Genomic DNA, 20,778 nt, shown 5'->3' with positions numbered 1-20,778 from the left:
GAGAGAGAGAGAGAGAGACAGAGCATGAGCGGGGGAGGTGCAGAGAGAGAGGGAGACACAGAGCACGCAGCAAGCTCCAGACTCTGAGCTGTCAGCACAGAGCCCAACGCGGGGCTCGAACCCACAAACTGAGATCATGACCCGAGCTGAAGTTGGATGCTTAACCGAATGAGCCACCCAGGCCCCCCAGAGTATATGTATTTTAAATTATGATACTGCCGAATTGAACACTGTACCTCCTTTGTCACACGCTAGGAGCTAGGCAGCAGTGAATGGAACTGATAAGAGTTTGTATACCCTTCAGTGTATGAGCATGCCTCAACTCAAAACTTTCTGACACAGTGTGTTCTAAAATGTTTTGATCCCGACCGTCTGCTGCATGAAAACTGGTAGCTCGTTTTAATTTATATTTTTCCTGATAAAATTAGGTTGGTCATATTTAAACATTTTTTATTTTGGAGTAATGAGAGACCCCCAGGAAGTTGCAAAAAATAGTATAGGGATGTATCCCTCCCCCAGATTCTCCCAGTAGCTACATCTTATGTAACTTACTACAAAAGGTTGATCATATTTTCGCATATTTCATCATTGGGCTGTGAACTGTTAATAAATTCTGGCCATCTATCTACTGGGTTATTAATCTTTTAAATTGTTCTGCAGAAGTTTTTTTTAACTCCTTAAATAAGTTGTTTTGTCCACATATCTTCTCCAGTTTGTCATTCCTGACTCTATTTTCTATTATTGTGTAACAGATTACTATAGATTAGCAACCTAAAAACCTATGACCATGTCACAGTTTCTGTGGACCAGGAAGGCAGGTGCAGCCTATCCGCATCCTCCACGTTGTTCATGATAAGGTCTGGTTCATATTTATTCAGTGTTTGCTGTATGCATCCACTGCTCAGACTTCCATCAGGCTAAAATCAAGGTGTCAGCCATGACTGCAGTCTAGTCCATAGTCTCACTGGTTATTTACTGAATTAACATCCTTGCAGCTATAAGACTGTGGCCCTCAGCCCCAGAAGCTGCCCCCTCGTCCCTGGCACTTGGCCCTCTCATAATGTGGTAGTTTGTTTTTTCAAGACCAATGGAACAACTCTCTTGCATTTTGTCTCTTCCTCTAGACCCTCTCTTAAAGGGTTTACCTGATTAGGCCAAGTATACCCAGATAATCCACCTTTTGATTTACCAAAGTCAGCTGATTAGGAACCTTAATTACATCTGCAAAATATTTTCATGTTTGCTGTATAATGTAACCTAATCTTGGGAGTGAAGCCTCCTCGTAGTCACAAGTCTTGCTCACACACAAGGGAAGGGTAACATATAGGTTATGGATACCAGCAGGTGGGAATCTTGGGGACCATCTTAGGATTCTACCTACTACACTGTTTCAACAATATATTGTGTGTGTGCTGAGCATAGAGCCTAGCGTGTAGCAAACAATGAATATTAACCAGACCTTGCCATAAAGCAATATAAAAATTTGAGGGCTTGTAGGATTTGTATCATTCTTTTTTTTTTTTTTTTTTAATGTTTATTTTTGAGACAGAGAGACAGAGCATGAACAGGGGAGGGGCAGAGAGAGAGGGAGACACAGAATCTGAAACAAGCTCCAGGCTCTGAGCTGTCAGCACAGAGCCCGACGCGGGGCTCGAACTCACGGACCGCGAGATCATGACCTGAGCCGAAGTCAGCCGCTTAACCGACTGAGCCACCCAGGCGCCCCAAGGATTTGTATCATTCTTACAGTGGCCTTTAAGATTCTTTTAAAAACCCAAACACCGTGTTCTTCTAAGACATTTTATTTATGATTATTTTTATAAATTTTGTCTTTAGCCAATTTTTTACAATTTAAGTAAACTCTGTCCCCAACATGAGGCTTGAACTCATGACCTCACCATCAAAGGTTGTATGCTGTGCTGCGTCAGCCAGGTGCCCCAATCTTTGGCCCATTTAGAATTTGTTTTCCCTTTAACAAATCTATACATAAGTGACAGTTATTCCTCTATCATTTTTTGCATAGTTACCTGCCTTTAAAATATACTGCTGTCCACATCTGTAGTTTTATTTTTAAAAATTTCTACTTTTTCTCTGGGTTTTAAAACTTTTTTAAAAAGACTAGTGAATCAAACTTTATAATTTTGGTACATTTTTTCTGGATTGATATCCCCTTCCCTGCTCAAACCAGGATTGGAAATGAGCATTTTGAAAACTCTGGCTCACTCATTTAAGAGACTTTCAAACAGACATGATTCTAGTGCCATTTGTAGTAAGGAAAGACCAAAAGGTGGAGGGGAAGAGATGGTGAAGTTTGTTGTTTTTTTAAAACATTTGCTTTCAGCTTTCTCTCTCGAACTGGATAATGCCTCTCAACAGGTTCTATTTACTGTAGTATCCTGACCTTCCACTCCATACTGTTACAGTATGAAGAATGTGTATTGTTGCTTCCTACACCGGCTTCGCTGCCCTCCTCACCTGTAGCTGACCATCCCAGCTGGAGAGATGGAAGGGCAGGGACTCGGCCCAACTTCATGCTCTGTGGGGCAGCAGGCCTCTTTCAGGCCTGCCCTCCTCTTTGTAAACACGGGTGCCCTCGTGCTATCCTCGTACTAGGACATTTAAGTTCATTTGTCACTCATGTTAGGATAATGAATTTAAGAAGAGTTTGTACCCAGCTTTTTAAAAAATTTGTTTATTTAAGGTTACTTATTTATTTTGAGAGAGAGAGAGTGTGTGTGGAAAGGGCAGAGAGAGAGAGAAAGAGAGAGAGAGAGAATCCCAAGCACACTTCATGCCATCAATGTGGAGCCTGATGTGGGCTCGAACTCATGAACCGGGAGATCATGACCTGAGCCACCCAGACGCCCCAAGTTTATTGTTTTGAGAGAATGAGCGGGGGAGGGGCAGAGAGAGAGAGGGAGTCAGAGAATCACAAGCAGGCTCTGTGCTGTCATCATGGACCTCGAGATCATGACCTGAGCTGAAACCAAGAGTTGGACGCTTAACCAGCTGAGCCACCCAGGTGCCCCAAGCTGTTCCTTTATTTGGCTTGAGTATCCTTGTTTGTAAGTTACCCCTGTGGCTTGCTAAATATCACTAGGTATTTAGGGGTTGTTTTGTGCACGTATGTTAGTTATTGAGAGGTTCACCTGCCTTGTCATCTTCACATATGACACGGAAGGAGGTTAAAACTGTTGTGTGTGTCCAGAAACTAACACTTACCATTTCATAACCTGACCCAAGAGCATATTAATGGTGGAATGAATATGCCTTCATCGTGTGTGCTTTCATTTGAGAAAGGCATCATGTTTATAAAAGCCTCCTGACTTTAAGCAATTACCAAGTAATATTTGTTGTATGAAGCCAGCCAAAGTTTACCTCCTATACTGAGCAATTTAGAGCTACTCACTGAATTGGCATCTGTTGGGTAATCTTCTTCTTCTTTTTTTTAATGTTTGTTTATTTTTGAGAGCGAGCGAGCAGGGGAGGGGCAGAGAGAGGGGAACAGAGGGTCCAAAGCAGGCTCTGCGCTCACAGCAGTGAGCCTGATGTAGGGCCCGAACTCATGAACCATGAGATCATGACCCCAACCGAAATTGGACACATAAACGACTGAGCCACTTAGGTGCCCTGAAGCAAGAGTCTTCTTTCATTCATTTATGTCCTGTGACCACCTTGAAGCCCCAAAGGCTCTTCTACCCAATCTTGGTCTGTTTTCAGCCCTCAGAAATGCTCTGTTATTTGGTGAGTGGGAGCACATTAAATCCTACCGTTGAGAAATTTCACTAACAATGATCTGATGGCAAGAAAGTTTTTTATCTACTGAGGGCTCAAATTAAGCTCTCATTTTTATTTAAAATTTTTTTTTTTGTTTGGAGCACCTGGGTGGCTCAGACGGACGGTTAAGCATCCGACTTCAGCTCAGATCATAATCTCATGGTTTGTGGGTTTGAGCCCCACATCGAGCCCTGTGCTGACAGCTCAGAGCCTGGAGCCTGCTTTAGATTCTATGTCTCCTTCTCTGCCCCTCCCTTGGTCATGCTCTGTCTCTCTGTCTCTCAAGAATAAATAAACATTAAAAATTTTAAATAAAAGATTATTTTTTGTTTATTAATAAACTCTTCACTCAACATGGGGCTTGAACTCACAACCCTGAGATCAAGAGCCACATGCTCTATCGACTGAGCCAACCAAGTGCCCCTAAGATTTTTTTTTTAAAGTTTATTTTTATTTATTTTGAGAGAGAGTGTGTGCACACACACGCTGTTAGCACAGAGCCTAATTTCAGGGCTTGAACCCATGAACTGTGAGATCATGACCTGAGCCAAAATTGAGCGTCAGAGGCTTAACGGACTGCGCCACGCAGGTGCCCCATAAGATCTTATTTTTAAAGGAAGTCTTAGAGTCAGAATGAGAGCTCTTCAGCCTTGTTGCTGTTTGAGGACAGTTTTGCAAACTGAGCCCCACTCCAGCAGACGTTGTTGGGAGCTTTTATTTCTTTGGGCAAATAGGAAATGAATGAAATGGTTTTGTTTTACGTGGCTATCTTTAAACGTTGATACCTTCTCAACCTTCCGTTTTGAAGTAATTTGTTGTACATTCGGGGTAATTTTAACGGTAACAGATTTGCTAAATAATACACATATTGTTGGAAGAGACTCTAAATCCATCTACAGAGATTATTTTTTCTGATACTTTGGACATTTCAGAAATCACAGTTTCTTTGTTAGTAAATAATTCTTTAAAATATTTGTTCCAGGGAGCCTGGATGGCTCAGTCGGTTAAGTGGCCAGTCCTTGATTGCAGCTCAGGTCATGATCTCAAGGTTTGTAAGATAAAGTCCCATGTTGGGCTCCATGCTGACAGTGCAGGGCCTGCTTTGGATTCTTTCTCTCCTCCTCTTTCTGACCTTCCCCTGCTCATGCCGTCTCTCTCAAAATAAATAAACATTAAAAAAACTGAAGTAAAATATTTGTTCCTTAGTTTATTTACCCATTAGCCTAAAATGAGCCTGGGTGTTTGTCTGGGACAGCTAGCTTATTAAATTCTTGGTGGATTTTCATTTTCTTAAGTTTATGCTTGCTTGGGTATGTTCTCTGGAAGTAAATGCAGTGACATCAGATTCTCAGGTTATAAGGTAATGAAATGGCCCATCAGAATCCTCAGCTTATGCCATATTTAAAAAGTAAACCAGATCCACACAGGGGAGGATGTTCTGAGCATGAGGAAAACCCGTATCAAATCATTAACCACATAGTTCTGGTTATATAGTAGACAGATATATTTTTAATTAGTAAATGAGTCAGACATGAAACAATTTTAAAAATATGATGCCCCTCTACCTGTGTCCTAGATTTAACAGATGGTAACATTTTGCCATGTTTGCATCCAATTGCTGCCACTTGTTAAGAAATAAATGGCCCCAGATACGGTTCTCCCTTCCAGTGTCCTCAGCGGTCTCCATAACCTGACACTGTTGTGCTTCATTCCTTTGCAAACTTTTATGCATTGAATGAACCCATAAGCAATATGTAATATTGTTTCTTGTATTAAATATTTATACACATGACATCTCTTTTGTAACTTGCTATTTTATTTTCACTTCCTATTTTTTTTTTTGTGGGGGGGGGTTAGCCTTTTTTTTTTTTTTTTTGAAGTTCTATTTAAGTAATCTTTATACCCATGGTGGGACTCGAACTCACCACCCCAAGATCAAGAGTTGCATGTTCTTCTGACTGAGCCAGCCAGGCTCCCCCAGCATGGTGTTTTTAAAATTTATCCTGCTTCATTCCCTTTTTTTTTTTCTTAACTGCTGTACATTATTTCAGTATATGAATAAACCAAAGTGTGTATAGCCATTCTCCTCATAGTGGACAGGTAGCTTGATTCAGAGGTCTGTATACTGTGGGAGAGTCTCTTTGGGGAAGCTGCCTAGAAGTGACAGTACTGGAGCAGAGGAAAAAGAATATCTTCAACTTTACCATCTGTTCTTAAGTAGCTTTGTCAAGCACTTGTACTTATAAGAGTGATTTGTTAAAGCCCCGTTTTAATATCTCTCACAGGAAATTTTCATAATGATGCTAGATTTTGTGTAGGTGTTAAGTAGTATTTGTTTCCAGTTTGTGTGCATTTTAACTTTGCCTGAAAGGAAATATAAAGTTATTTTGAATTTGCTGGTAGGCAGTTTTTCAGACGTTGTCAAGAATTTAGCCTTTCTTGTTAATGTCTAGAAAAATTAATGTGTCAATGTCTTATTTTTTGAGATATTATTTACATACGGTAAATCTCCCCCTTTACGTGTTCAGTTACGTGAATTGTGACAAGCACAGTCTTGTAATCACCATCCAGTTAAGATACAGAATATTTCTCTCACTCCAGAAAATTCCTTTTTGTTCTTTTAGACCATCTTCTCTGCTGTCCCCAGCCCCAGCAGCCATTGGTCTGATTTCTATTCTTGTGATTTTTTTTTCTTTTCCAGAGTGCACTATAAATGGAATCAGTATATAGCCTTTCTGAGCGTGGCTTCTTTCACTTAGCATAATGCTTTCTTTTTTTTTCTTTCTTTCTTTCTTTTGAGAGCGAGAGCACAAGCAGGGGAGGGGCAGAGAGAGAGAGAGAGAGAGAGAGAGAGAGAGAATGAATTCCAAACAGGCTCTGCACTGTCAGCGTGGAGCCCATTGTGGAGCTCGAACACATGAAGTGTGATATTATGACCTGAGCCAATCAGACACTTAACTGACCTACCCAGGCGCCCCTCACTTAAGGGTAATCCTTTTAAGATTCCTTCATATGGCAGGGTGCTTGGGTGGCTCAGTCTGTTGAACATCAGACTCCTGATTTGAGTTTAGGTCATGATCTCAAGGTATGTGGGATCGAGCCCCGCCTCGGGCTGTGCACTGATAGCACAGAGCCTGCTTCGAATTCTCTGTTTCCCTCTCTCTGCTCCTCCCCTGCTTGTGCTCACTTGCTCTCTCTTTCAAAAATAAGTAAATAAACTTAAAAAAAAGATTCTTTCATGTTGCCTGTGTTAGTGCTTTATTCCCCTTTAGTGATAAGTAGAATCAGTATATTTTTAGGAGTACTGAAGTATGCATGTATGAACAGAGAGGAAAAATGACTTAAATCCTGTGCCTCTCATGTGAGTGAATTTATGTTTTTCTCATGTCACTACCACAGTATGAAAAGTTTAGAGCATCCATTTCCACAGTACATTAATTTGTAATCCTGTTACCTTTTGAATGTTTCATTACTTCAGAATATTAAATTAAACGTGCATGAAATCAGGGCCACTGTTCTGTGTCTTAGCCTAGGCTCTGTGGTCTTCATATATTTGTACATATTTCTTAGGGAGAAGTTCCACAACTTTCTTTGGAATGATTGTCAGTGGCAGGTGACCTGTAAAAAAGATGAAGAACCACTGGTCTCATGTAAGCTCTTGTTGCAGAATTAAAATCATCAGTTTATAGAAGTGTATGTATTGACATGTCAGTGGGTTGTGCTTTTGTGTCGATTGAAAGGGTTTACAAACTATTTGCACAGAAGACAGTCGTTTTTGTTTATGAAGTGGCATGTACAAATAGGATATTAGTAGAGCGGGCATAAGTAAGTTCTGCCAGCACCGTGACAGGCTTTACACGGGTTAAAACAATTCTTATGACAGTGCCGAATGGGAGTTGTCCTCATTCTGTGGTTGGAGAATGGAAGCCCAAACAGGTAAATGACTTGTGCAGGGTCATAGAAGAAGTGTGGGACTTGAACCCAGCTTGGTTTGCATTCCAGAGCCTTCGTTCCTGACCATTAGGTGACCTGCTTCCACATCAGTGGGGACGGTGATAACAGACACCCAAGTGCAGACTACTGGCCACCTCTGGGTAGTAAAATGATGGGTGCTCTATTTTCTTTCCTCTGGCTTTCCCGTATTTTCATAGCTTTTCTAAAGCAAACATTTTTGCAGTTGAATGTAGCTACGTGAGAACCTTTATCACGAGACGATAAATCACATCATTGGCCATAACTTTCTGATTTTCTCTTTGTTTTGCCCTGGATCTGGGGAAGGCTCAGCGGTCAAGACTCATGACTGCAGTGGTGGAAACCAGGACCAGGGCTGCGCTGTTGATATCCCAAGCTTTGCACCCTAGAGCGTGGATCTAGAATTCTCCTCTGGCTTTTTTCTCCCACAGGTCCTGTTTGAAGCAGGGTAGACCCAAACTCCAGATCTTACCATAAAACGTGAGGTGCATCTGCTTTATCCCAAAGCCCCCTTCTTGTCCTGAGTGCTCCATTTTGTACCCAGTGCTCCTCTAGGCCCTGAGGTGACTCAGACGTGGGCAGTGCTCACAAAGAGCGCAGGCTGGGGAGGACAGCCTGCAGACGAATAATGATGGTGCTCTAGGGAGCCCTGGCCTCACGTGGACCCTTCTGGGAAGGACTGACCCAGAGCCCACCCCGAAGAAAAGAGTGGGTGTCCGCTGTTAAGCCTTTCTGGGCCACCCTCCCTTCTCACGCCCTGCTGCAGGGGCGTCCCTGGTAGTTGTTTGTAGGACACCATTGGCAGAGGAGGACAGATTTTTAAGTTCACCTCTGATTAGCCTTTTGGTACGTGTTTTGTGTCCATGCACGTCTGTGATATCCTTGTGCAGAGGAAACACTAAATCATGGGCGTCACAGAGCTGCTCTGATTTGACTCAGATGGAAGAAGGATGCTGCAGGAAAGGGAGGAACAGAGATATTAATTGTCATGGCAACCAGCAGGTTTTTATAGTGGAACGTTGCCTTTGTAACCTTAAACCAGTCACCTTTTTTCTCACGAAAGAGAACAGACTGACGCAAACTTGAGAAATTATAGTACCATTTTTCAGTGGGGTTTTATTTGCTTCTCAGAATCAGCCTTGCAGCGACGTTAGTTCTTTCGTAGAATTTCGGAGCCGAATGGCACCCTAGTGCCTTACATAGAACCTTACAAAGTCAGGTGCTTGTGGATCTCCTGTTACTATTATGTGTCACTCCCATTTCCTCTCCTGCCCCCCACTCGGTCTGCGGCACGCAGCCAGGATTTTTCACAGGGGAGTAGAATGAGGATGAGTTTGGAATCTGGCAGAAGTGCATCCTGTGGCACACAGTCCTCCCCACGGAAGAGTATTCCGTTTGTCGTCCTCGGACCGCTTTTGCCGTTTGACCCTGTGCGATCCTGTTGTGGCTGCTGCTTCATCGTCCGTCACCCTGTGGACTCAGCAGATGCTTAGTTGCTTAGACTGTCTGACTCCTGCTAGGCGCCATGTAGGCAAGTTCAGAGTCCACCCTTTGCTGTCCAAAAGTTTCTGGAGAACTGAACCCTTGTGCTTTTCTCTTAGTAGCTCTGGTGAGCTTTCCGAGACCCAGGGCTCAAAAGGCCAGTGTAAGAAAATACCCCTTCTGCGAACGGGTAGAGCTCAGCTCGGAAAATCAAGGACTTTCTCGAGCGCCCTAACAGAGGTTTGTTTGTTGTTGTTGATTTGCACTTTGAGAGAAGGCAAAAATGTAAGCCTCTCTCCACTTCCCCTCATTTCTTTGTCTGAGTCCCTGTCACCTGGGACCACACCTTGAGATTGACAGCCGTGGGACCACTGGTTCTAATGTGCTTCCTTGGACAGTAGCATCAAGATTGATGGTGCCTGTATCTCCACAGCTTGTGGCATGGAGAAGGAGTCGCTCAGGCACCTTTTCATGGCATCGAGTTTAAGAATGAGTTCCCTTGCAGGGCGCCTGGGTGGCTCAGTGGGTTAAGCCTCCGACTTTAGCTCAGGTCACGATCTTGTAGTTCGCGACTTCGAGCCCCGTGTTGGGCTCTGTGCTGTCAGCATGAGCCCCTTTCCGATCCTCTGTCCCCTCTCTCTCTGTCCCTTTACCACTTGCTCGCTCTCTCAAAAATAAACATTAAAAACAAAACAAGACAAATGAGTTTCCTTGCAAACCTTGGGCTGGCTTCTTCCCACCCCGTACCGCCCAGTTGTCTCATTACTGCCTCTCACCAAGCCGGGAGTGTGGTGTGTGGGAGAGCCCATGCATAACCAGCCCGGGCATGAATCATGCTTGTAACCATCCTGCTTTCAGCCTAGGTCAACAAATACGTATTGAACACCTACTATGTGCCAGGCGTCCCAGGAACTAAAGCAGAAATCACCCTCGTCAAGCTTATATTCTGATAAGCCCAGGTAGACGGACCAGACCAACAGGGAAAACATATAATATGTTAAATGGTGATAAGTGTTCACAGACAAACCAAGGAAAGGGGGCTGGGGAGGCCCATAGAAAGAATCAGTTTTAAATAGGAGACTCAAGGAAAGCTCTTCCCAGAGAGGTCCGTGAGGGAGGATCTGAGGAAGTAAGCTGGGCAGCTGTCTAAGGGGAAGAGCCATCCAGGGAGCCTGAACAGCAAGTACAGACTGCTTGAGACAGTTGTATGCCTGTTGTGTGCGAGGCACATCCCAGAGGCTTTGTGGCAGGAGCAGAGTGAGGACACAAGGTCTAAGAGGTAGTGGGAGGCCAGTTTATATTTTCCGAGGTTGCCTTGGGTCCAGATTAAAGGTGGGCATGAGCTGGCGCAGGTGGGGAGTGGTGACGGTGCCTGGGAGGAGGGTGCTAGCAGCAGCAGAGGTGAGGAGAGGAGTGGCCAGGTCTTCTAAATGCATTTCCCCCCCCCCCCCCCCGCCCTCCGAGGGTGTGCTTACAGCTCTGAGGGGCAGTGTGGTCCCAGGGCTTTGGGAGGATGGGCCAGGGTTTTGGGTTTTCAGTTCTTACACACTGTGTGAGCTCGTCTTAGATCATTTCCTCACGTAAAAAGGAAAGAGAATTCTTTCCTTAGAAGGGTGTGGAAGGCTTCTGAGATAACATACTGAAAGGGTCTTCCCAGACTCCCTTTCTCATCTCCCACTGGGCCGGCCCCCCTGCCTGTGCCCAAGTCTGCCGTGAGCGTTTATATTCTAGTCATTTGTGGTTGACTTGTTTCTCTCCCCACCAGAAAGTGGGCAGCGACTGTGGCTCCTGTGCTTGGCACAAAATGCACAGTAGGTGTTTGGATGGATAGAGAAATGGAAGGAAGCAAGGAAGAAAAGAATGAGTTAAGAATTCATACATAGCCGCACCTGGGTGGCTCAGTTGATGGAATGTCCCACTCTTGATTTCTGCTCAGGTCACATCATCCCAGGGTTGTAGGATTGAGCCTCACATTGGGGTCCGTTGGGGTCCGTTCTGAGTGTGGAGGCTGCTTAAGATTCTCTTTCTCCCTCTCCCACCACTACTCACGTGCACTCACTCTCAAAAAAAAAAAAAAAAGGAATTTCATGCATAGATAATGAGGGAGCAGAAGGCAAGCTGAAGGCAAAGCACTAGCTAACAGGCCCTCCCCTCCCCTCCTCCCAGGTGGGATCTGCGTGACATTCCTCAGGCACTCCTGGCTGCCCAAGAACAAAGGAAAGGGAAAAACTTGTGGTTACCTCATGGAGATCACAGTCATGTGGGACCTGAGTGTTTCTATCAGTTTGCAACTAACTTTTCTATTTATTACAAAAAGTTTTTTTTTTACAATGTTTTTATTATTGAGAGAGACAGACAGACAGTGTGAGTGGGGAGGGGCAGAGAGGGAGACACAGAATCTGAAACAGGCTCTAGGCTCTGAGCTGTCAGCCCAGAGCCCGACAAAGGCTTGAACCCATGAACCGTGGGCTCGTGACCTGAGCCGAAGCCAGACATTCAACTGACTAAGCCACCCAAGCACCTCAGTTTGCAACTGTCTTAATGATTTACGAGAAAAAAGCAATCTTACCAATAACCAAACTTTCCAGAAACCTATAGATTCAATTACAATTTTCTGGGACCCTGTCACCCTCCCCTCCATAGGATAGAAAATCTTATATAATCACTCCTCACACTTATAATGCAACTCTTTCTGCCCATAGATCCTGTCCCCTGTGTTTTAATAAAACCACCCTTTTGCCCCGAAGCTGTCTCAAGAATTCTTTCTTGGCCGTTGCCTCCAAACCCCAACACCTCAAACCACGCTGTAGATATTAGTGTAATATTTGAGTTCGTACATTCCAACAGATGGTGGGACTTTATTTTTTTCGGAGTTCAGTGTTTAAGGACCTCAAATGATGAGTTAAGGCATTGGCCATATTTGTTATTTAAATAAGTCTAATTAGAAGGACAGGTACACTTATCTTTGTGTTTTAAAATTTATCTTTTCCCTGCTTTTGGCTTATAAAGAAGTGTTTGTTCAGAGATGCTAATTGGTGTTTTTACTTAGGTGTTCTTTAAGAATAAAGACCTCATGGGTTGCCTGGGTGGCTCAGTCCCTTAAGCATCCACTTCAGCTCAGGTCATAATCCCACAGTCTGTGAGTTCGCAGTCTGTGCTGACAGCTCAGAGCCTGGAGCCTGTTTCAGATTCTGTGTCTCCCTCTCTCTGACCCTCCCCCATTCATGCTCTGTCTGTCTCTGTCTCAAAAGTAAATAAACGTTAAGAAAAAAAATTTAAGAACAAAGACCTCATTAGCAGGTTTCATCAACGGTCTAAGGAAATTTTTCCTAACATTTTAGCATGAAAATTTTCAAGTGCACATAAAATACAAAGATAGTAACAATTGAACACTAGCTTAATACACAGATAATCTAAATCAGTACAGAACAGGTTTTCTTTTGCGTTTAGAATGCTTCTGTTACCTGTTCTATAATATGGAGGAGGCTCAGTCTGTTAACTTCCCTGTTAGAAAAATTCTGTGTATGACACCTCCTTTCACTGTGAGACCCCCTTTGACCTTCATCGGGAAATGCTGCATCGTTTATATTTAAAGTCAGGGTTATGGGTTGAATTGTGTCCCCTCAAAAAGATATGTTGAAGTCTGTGATATTGTAATTTATAATAACAAGTAGTTGACCCTTGAACAATGAAGGGTTGGGGGCACTGACACCCCCATTCACACAGTGGAAAATCCTTGCGTAACTTTAATTGCCCCCGCTCAAAAAAAAACTGCAAGTACCCTACTGTTGGTGGGTTACCACTAACCTAAACAGTCGATTAACACATATTTTGTAGGTTATGTGTATTATATACTGTATTCTTAACAATAAAGTAAGCTAGGGAAAAGAAAAAGTTACTAAGAAAATCATGAGGAGAAAAGACATATACAGTACTGTACTATAAAAAAAACCCACCCGTAAGTGGACCTGGGTCCTTCCAACTCCTGTTGTTCAAGGGGCAAAGGTATATATTTGGTCTTTGTTTCCGTTTCTGACAAAGCTCCTAAAACCTTGGGAATTTCCTAAGTGATTGTAACGATAAAAGTGAAATGGGTGTCTTTTGTTATTTATATAACAAGCCCCTTTCAACCGCACTGGAATTTGTGTTATTTAGGTTACTTTTGGGAAGCCCCTGAGGATAGGGCTTGTGGGGGGGGGGGGGTAGAATAGAATAGAGACCTTGATTTGAAGATTAGAATTTTCAGTCCCACCTTCTACTTCCTAGGAGAGGAGAGGGCCTGGGTTGATGTAGTCGCCAATGGCCGGTGGTTTCATCTATCAATGCCTTCATAATGAAGCCTCCATAAAACCCCAGAAGGTTGTGGTTCAGAGAGCTTCTGGGTTGATGACCACGTGGAGATTCAGGGACAGTGGCTCCCAGAGAGGGTATGGAAGCTCTGCACACTTTCCGTGCACCTTTGCATATCTTCCATTTGGCTATTCCGGAGATACATCCTTTGATGATAAGCTGGTAGTCTAGTAAGTAAATGTTTTCCTGAGTCTGTGAGCCACTCTAGCAAATTAATAGACTCCGGAGAGAGGGTCATGGAAACCTCCAGTTTATAGCCGGTGGGTCAGAAGCACAGGTAACAACCTGGACTAGGATTGGTGACTGAAATAGGGGGCTGCAGACCCTTCAGCTATGTGATCTGATGCTGTCTGTCGGTAGTGTCAGAACTGAGTTGAATTATAGTACACCCAGCGGGTGTTGGAGGATTGTGTGGTGACCAGCTGTGAGAGGAGACACAGGAGTGAGTTTGCCCTTTACAAAAGCCCTAACTCCCAATACCTCAGAGTATGACTTTGCTTGGAAATAGGGTCTTTACAGAAGTAGTGAAGTCCAAATGAGGTCATCAGGGTGGGCTGTAACCCAGTAGGACTGGTGTCCTTACAAAAAGAGGGGATTTGGAGACAGGCATGCAGAGAAGAAAGATGATGTGAAGACCCAGGGAAAGTACTTACAATGTGAAGACTGACAGGATTGGTGTGATTTGTCTACAGGCCAAGGGATGCCTGATGAGGCTGCCAGAAGCTGGGAGAGACGCCTTAATCCCAGCACCTTCAGAAGGAACATGGCCTTGCTGGCACCTTGATTTCAGGCTTCCAGAACTGAGAGATAATACGTTTCTGTTGTGTTAAGTAACCCAGTTTGTGGTACGGTCCCAGGAAACTGGAGTCAGCCATCACGTTTCCTGTTGACTGAAGAAATACTAATACCTGGGCCCAGTGTGAGTGGAAGTCTGGAAGGTCTTGGAACCTCAGGGTAGTACTTGGTTAGCAGCTGGTTATCTCTGGGATCCCCCAAATACAGTTAAACTAATATTCTTTGCCATCTATAAATACATCATTTAAAATCATCTGTAGCAAACCTGTGGAACTTCCAAGAATATGCCTGTGGAGCCAGTTTGAAAAACCCTGATGTAGGAATAAGAGAAACAGCCCAGGCTTTGATTCTGAGTTCAAAAGCTCTCTCTGCCACTTGGCCAACTGCATAATCTTTCTGAGTCTGTTTTGTGCCTGTAGAATCGGAATGATACTTCTCTCCCCTGTGGGTTGTGGGCTTAGAACTAGAGGTTATGAAAATGGTCTAGCATCAAGCCTTGTACCTGGCAGGTGCTCAGGAGTTGGTTGAAGAATGGATCCTGGGGTGAAGGTAAGAATCAGACAAGGGCTAGAGTAGGATAGGTCCTGGCCTGGGGGGTCAGATGGGGTCTGATTCCCCTGTTTTTGAACACTGAGAGGTTTTCATCCAAGTGGTTTTTCCACCTCAAAGAGAGCATCTGGTGCAGGTGTGAGCCTTGTTTCCTTAACAAGGCACAGAGAATCCCCAGAGGCTTGTCCAAGGTCAGGCATCTTGTTTGGGCTGTTTTCTTTGTCAGGTGGTCTTGACATTTGGGCTATTTTCTTTTCTTTTTTCTATTTTAATGTTTATTTATTTTTGAGACAGAGAGAGACCAAGCATGAGCAGGGGAGGAGCAGAGAGAGGGAGACACAGAATCTGAAGCAGACTCCAGGCTCTGAGCTGTCAACACAGAGCCTGATGTGGGGCTTGAACTCATGAACCATGAGAACATGACCTGAGCTGAAGTCAGACACTTAACCGACTGAGCCACCCAGGCATCGGTCTTTTCTTAATAGGACAACAAAAACAGAACAGACAAAAAACTGGTTGTTTTTTTTCCTCTTTTTTGTTCTTTTAAATAACAGCCTTATTGAGATATAATTCACGTACCATACAGTTCACTCATTTAAAAGTGTAGACTTAATGGTTTTTTAGTATATTTGCAGAATTGTGCAGTCACCACCACAATCAATTTCAAAACATTTTCATTGCCCCCAAAACAAACTCTCTACCCATTAGCAATCACTTTCCATTTCCTCCCTCCCAAACCCCCAGGCCAAGCCAGCCCTAATTTACTTTCTGTTTCTCTGGATTTGCTTGTTGTGGACACTTTCTGTAAATGGAATCAGATGTCACGTGGTCTTTTGTGTCTGCCTTCTTTCTGTCGGCATCAAGTTTCCAAGGTTCGTCTGTGTTGTGGCTTCTGTCCGCACTTCGTTTCATTCTGTTGCGAAATGATCTTCCGTCGTGTGGCTGCACCATACATTTTGTTTATCCGCTCATCAGCTGGTGCACATTTGGGTTGGTTGTTCCCAGTGTCGGGCTCTTAGGATCAGTGTTGCCGTAAACGTGTGTGTGCAGGTTTTTGCATGGGCATATGCTTTCCTCTCTCTCGGGTACCTACCTAGGCGTAGATTTGCTGGCTCACGTGGTAGTTCTGTGCTTGACCTTTTGAGGAACCGCCAGAGTGTTCTTCCCCAGCAGCCGCTCCGGTTTACATGGCACGGGCAGTGCACGAGGGCTCCGACTTCTCCACGTCTTCACCGGTGCCGCTTACAACCAGTCTTCTGATGATAGTCTTTCTGGTGGGTATGAAGTGGTGGTCTCTCTGTCTCTCTGTCTCTCTGGTCTCTCTGTGCTGTGGTGTTGGTCTTTGAAATTTTACTTTTCTTTCTTCTTCTTTTTTTTTAAATTTTATTTGAGAGCGAGAGCAAATGGGAGAGGGGCAGAGGGAGAGAATCTTAAGCAGGCTCCACACTCAGCGCCGCGCCTGATGCGGGGCTCTATCCTAAGACCCGGAGACCATGACCTGAGCCGAAATCAAGAGTCGGATGCTCAGCTGACTGAGCCACCCGGGCAACCCTTGAAATTTCTTTAAGTTTTATTTTTAATGTTTTGAGAGGGGTGGGGAAGAGAGAGAGGGAGACACAGGGTCTGAAGCAGGCTCCAGGCTCCAAGCTGTCAGCACAGAGCCGGACGCGGGGCTCAAACTCATGAACTGTGAGATCATGACATGGGCTGAAGTCAGCCCCTTAACCCCCTGAGCCTCCCAGGCGTGCCCCTTTGAAATTTCTTTTAATCAAAGTAGTTGTATTCATTATATGAGGAAATAAGTGAAATATCTCTAGCTGAAAAAGCTGGTATAATTAATAATATAACTTCTAAATTAACTTCCATACTTTTACATATTCGTTCTTGAAAAGTAAGCTCTACTCCCAACGTGGGGCTTGAACTCACAACCCTGAAATCAAGAGTTGCATGCTCTTCCGACTAAGCCAGCCAGGCGCCCCCCCATTCCTTATTCCTTCTTTACTAGTCATTTGTCAAAGCCTATCATCCCAAACCAGTGTTGGATAGAATAGTTGTGAGTGTGTATAGTGCGGCTTGTACTTCCTTGCTCAAACTGCACAAGAACAGGTGCCTGGAGCGTCAGGGTCCTTCCCACTGCAGAGCTGAAGGTGGGGAGGCTTCGTCAGCAGCCAGCCTTTTGAGGGATGGTAGTAGGTGTCCGGCCCCTTGTCATCACATGTAATTGGCCAGGGCATTTACTCCTGATTCTCCCAAGGGTTAGCTGCTGCTGGGCAGATAGGGTGTGGAGTATAAATGGGTACAGCCCGAACACTACACATAGACTCCCATGTCCTCTTTACAGACAAGCTTTACAGCCTGCAGATTCCCTCGTAAGGAACAAGAAGCCTAACAAAATGCATAGCACCTGTGAGGCCAAAAGTAAATGTTGGTTTAATGAATGATTTGCTTTGGCTTTGGGAGGCAGACACTATTCGAGCATCGCAGCTGGAGCAAGCCATTAAGCTCCCCGAGCCTTGGTACCTTATCTGTAAGAGAGAGGTACCAAGTGCCTCTGCTGCAGCGTTCCCACGGTGACATAAAAGCGCCTGGCTCCTGGTACGCGCTCAGCAAATGTTAATTCACTTTCCATAAGTGGCTCTGCTGTTCGTCTCATGTTTTTCTCTACAGGTTTAGCCCAGCTCCAGATATGACCGAACACAGGGTCGATTGTACTGTTTTGCTTATCTTTTCTTCACAGAGAAATAATGAGCATTTGGCTAAAATTAAGTATCGATGGAAATGAATATTGCAGTTTGGTTGCTGCTGATTGACATATGTTTGCTAAATAGCTACTCAAATTTCAGGAAGCTTGCCTAGAAATTAAAAAAAAAAAAATCCTAAGAAGAGTTACCCTCTTTGCCAGGTACTTATTTATAAAATTGTCTTCTATGGAATGACCCAGCTGAAAATTTTTCTATAAAACACTGGCTGAGCTTTGGCTCAAGAGTTCAAGTTAGCCTGCATAAAATCTTAAACATCAATGGGTATGAAAGGGTTGGGTCATTTTTTGGAGCTTCTTTGCCTTGGAAATACAGATTTTTTTTTCTTTCTTTCTTTCTTTCTTTCTTTCTTTCTTTCTTTCTTTTTAAGAAAGGGTTGTTCTTTTGGTCACTGGGTCTTTTTTTAGACTTGCAGGGAAGTCATAGTAACAGGCTCCATGTCTGATTGGGTTCCATGGCAACAAAGGGTTGTGACTTTATTAGAGAAGAGTCGAGCATGCCAAGAAAGATAAAAATCAGAGTATGGAAAATGTCTGACCAGATGAATGTGTTTTTTTGGATGGCGTGCCCTGGAACGAAACATTTCCCCGAATTGGCATCAGTCTCTGTTGCAAATTTGAATACCACCGGGTTATCATTAGGTCATAGGGATCAGTGCTTATTTCCAAAAGATCTGCCTGCATCTTCATTCATCCTTTTTTATATCTTGGTATATTAAAAAAAAAAAATCAAAACAGTAATGGTAGGAACCTAACCGGAGAGGATTCTGATTTCAAAGGTAGAAAAGAAATTTAGCTCATTCTTTGTGCAACTGATTACAGCTGTAAATTGTGAGACTGTGTGGGAGGGCCAATTAGAGGCAATTATAACTCGATTGAACGCCCCCTGAATTAAAGCTTGCTGTGTGCATTCCAAGCTGGGGGTCTTGTTTCCATCCCTGTTCCTCGTTGATGGGCGTAGAGGTACGGGTTCCAGGATAAGGTTGTAGAATCTCGGTAGGAGACGCCCTCTGTGCTCTCCCACAGCAAGGTGCAGGCTGATGTTCTGACCGAAAGTGTTGTAATTTGTTAGAGACCTTTTTGCTAAAGGTTCTAATATTTGGCAAAGAAATAGCAAGAATTTCGAATCCTCTTCCCCGGTTATGAATGTGTAGGACTGTCTTTGCTTTTTTATCAGATGTGCTGTGTTTATATTTCTCCTCATCCTGACATTGAAAGTGGAAAAACTCCAACGAGCAGGTAGATGTTCCGACATGCTCCCTGGGTTCAGACTTCATGAGTCACTTACTTACAGCCTCATCATGATGAATCAGAAACCACACAGGTACTCATGATAAACATTAATAAGTAGTATTGGTATAAGAGCAAAGAGTGAGCTCACCAGGTTTTCGGTGTCCCGGCAATCATTAATCAGGTGTTAAGTCTTTGGGGGAAATTATTTAACTTCCTTGGGCCTTGGTTTCTTTATCTTTATCAGATGAGTTTGACCTGAATTTGTGTGTCCCAAACCTCCCTGTTTATGGGATTAACTTGGGGCCCTGGTTTAACACACGGAACCTCTGTTAGAGATTTTGATTCTCTAGGTCTGGGGTGGGGCTGGCATAGCAGGGGCCCAGGGTGACTTACAATCAGATGTTCAGGAAATACCAGACTAACTTAGTAGTTAGGAAACTTGACTTGGTTGTAAGAAGGTGGGTGGAGATGGGAGGGAGAAAGGAGACGGTTGGATGCAGACCCCCAGGTTCTGCCCCTGCGCCATTGGTCTAGGCGGGGCCCAGGAGTCAGGTGATTGTGGCCATAATTTGAGAAACACTGGTCTGTACTACTCAAGCTCACTCCTAGCCCCAAAGATAGCCCTTCCACATGTCGCCCATGACAACCACAAATAAGCCCAAAGATGTGGGTTGATGGCAGGGTTTGGAGGGTTCTCCAAACTCCACATTGCTTTTTGTAAAAGTTACTTGCTTTAAAATCTTGGAGTTGTGCAGAATTCACAGAATTTTTGACTCTATGCTGTGTTGTTTCCATTGGATAAGACAGTGTTTGCTAAGCATAGTTACATCCAGTGTGCACGAGACAGTACCACCATCATAGGAATTACCTGGGGAACTTGTTAAAAATATAGAAATTGGACTCCCAGACCCAAAGATATTGTAAGTCCTATAAAAGGGCCTGGGCATCGGTCTTTTTTTTTTTTTTTTTTTTTTTTTTTCCCTTATTTGAGGGTGTGTGTGTATTTCTTTTTAGGGTTTTTAAAAAAAATTTTTTTAATGTTTATTTTTGAGAGAGGGAGAGAGAGAGCACATGTGAGGCAAGGGAAGGGGAGAGAGAGAAGGGGGGTTCACCCATTGATGGACATTTGGGCTCTTTCCATACTTTGGCTGTTGTGGATAGTGCTGCTATAAACATGGGGGTGCATGTGTCCCTTTGAGACTGCACACCTGTATCGGTGGATAAATGCCTAGTAGTGCCATTGCTGGGTCATAGGGTAGTTCTATTGTTAGTTACTTGAGGAACCGCCATACTGTTTTCCAGAGTGGCTGCACCAGCTTGCATTCCCATGTTTTTGTTTTTAAATGTATTTTGAGAGAGAGCAAGCGAGCAGGGGAGGGACAGAGAGAGAATCCCAAGCAGGCTCCATGCTGTCAGCACAGAGCCAGATGCAGGGACACAGGGCTTGATCTCATGAACTGTGAGATTGTCACCTGAGCCGAAATCAAGAATCGAATGTTTCATGGACTGAGCCACTCAGGCGCCCCTCTTTTTAGGTTTGACAAACATTGTGGGCTTCTCTCCCCAGTCTCACCTCAATTTCCAGAGTAAAACCGATTTTAAGTGTAAACACATGTTTAGCACAAGTTCTGTGGTTAAATCAAGCCATTTAGTTTAAAAAAGGGTCTGTAACTCATACAGCAGGTGCTTGAGGAAAAACAAAACAAAACTGATCTTCTGAGACTCTAAGACAAAATTCCTAAACTTGAACGATGAAACCATTAGCTGCTGGAGCAAACACAGTTTAATGTGTATCTGCTTTGTAGAGTTTTGTGCCTTGTTTGTTCTATTTACTGTTTAACAAAGATGGAATAACATTGTTA

The 20,778-nt window shown here is 43.8% G+C and overlaps 1 protein-coding gene across 10 annotated transcripts in view; it reads left to right on the top strand.

The window, feature by feature from the left end:
• TMCC3 (transmembrane and coiled-coil domain family 3) overlaps nucleotides 1-20,778 on the top strand; it is a 256,578-nt gene that overhangs the window by 184,110 nt on the left and 51,690 nt on the right. Inside the window, exon 1 of one of the 10 annotated variants that reach the window (XM_047866026.1) lies at nucleotides 3,009-3,065. The exons of 6 other annotated variants lie outside the window; for them this stretch is intronic. Coding sequence is in view for 2 of the 4 variants with exons in the window: in XM_047866028.1 (XP_047721984.1) it covers nucleotides 16,113-16,199 (87 nt within the window). In the remaining 2 variants the exon portion in view is untranslated. Of the gene's footprint in view, nucleotides 1-3,008; nucleotides 3,066-16,094; nucleotides 16,200-18,986; nucleotides 19,008-20,778 lie in introns of those variants that run through there. 3 more of the 10 variants (XM_047866028.1, XM_047866017.1, XM_047866027.1) reach the window with 3 other exon arrangements.

The sequence above is a fragment of the Prionailurus viverrinus genome, chromosome B4 (genome assembly GCF_022837055.1).
Source record: "Prionailurus viverrinus isolate Anna chromosome B4, UM_Priviv_1.0, whole genome shotgun sequence".
NCBI classification, from domain to species: Eukaryota; Metazoa; Chordata; class Mammalia; order Carnivora; family Felidae; genus Prionailurus; species Prionailurus viverrinus.
Note: the sequence above shows the minus strand (reverse complement) of the source record. Positions and strands in the feature narration are given on the sequence as shown.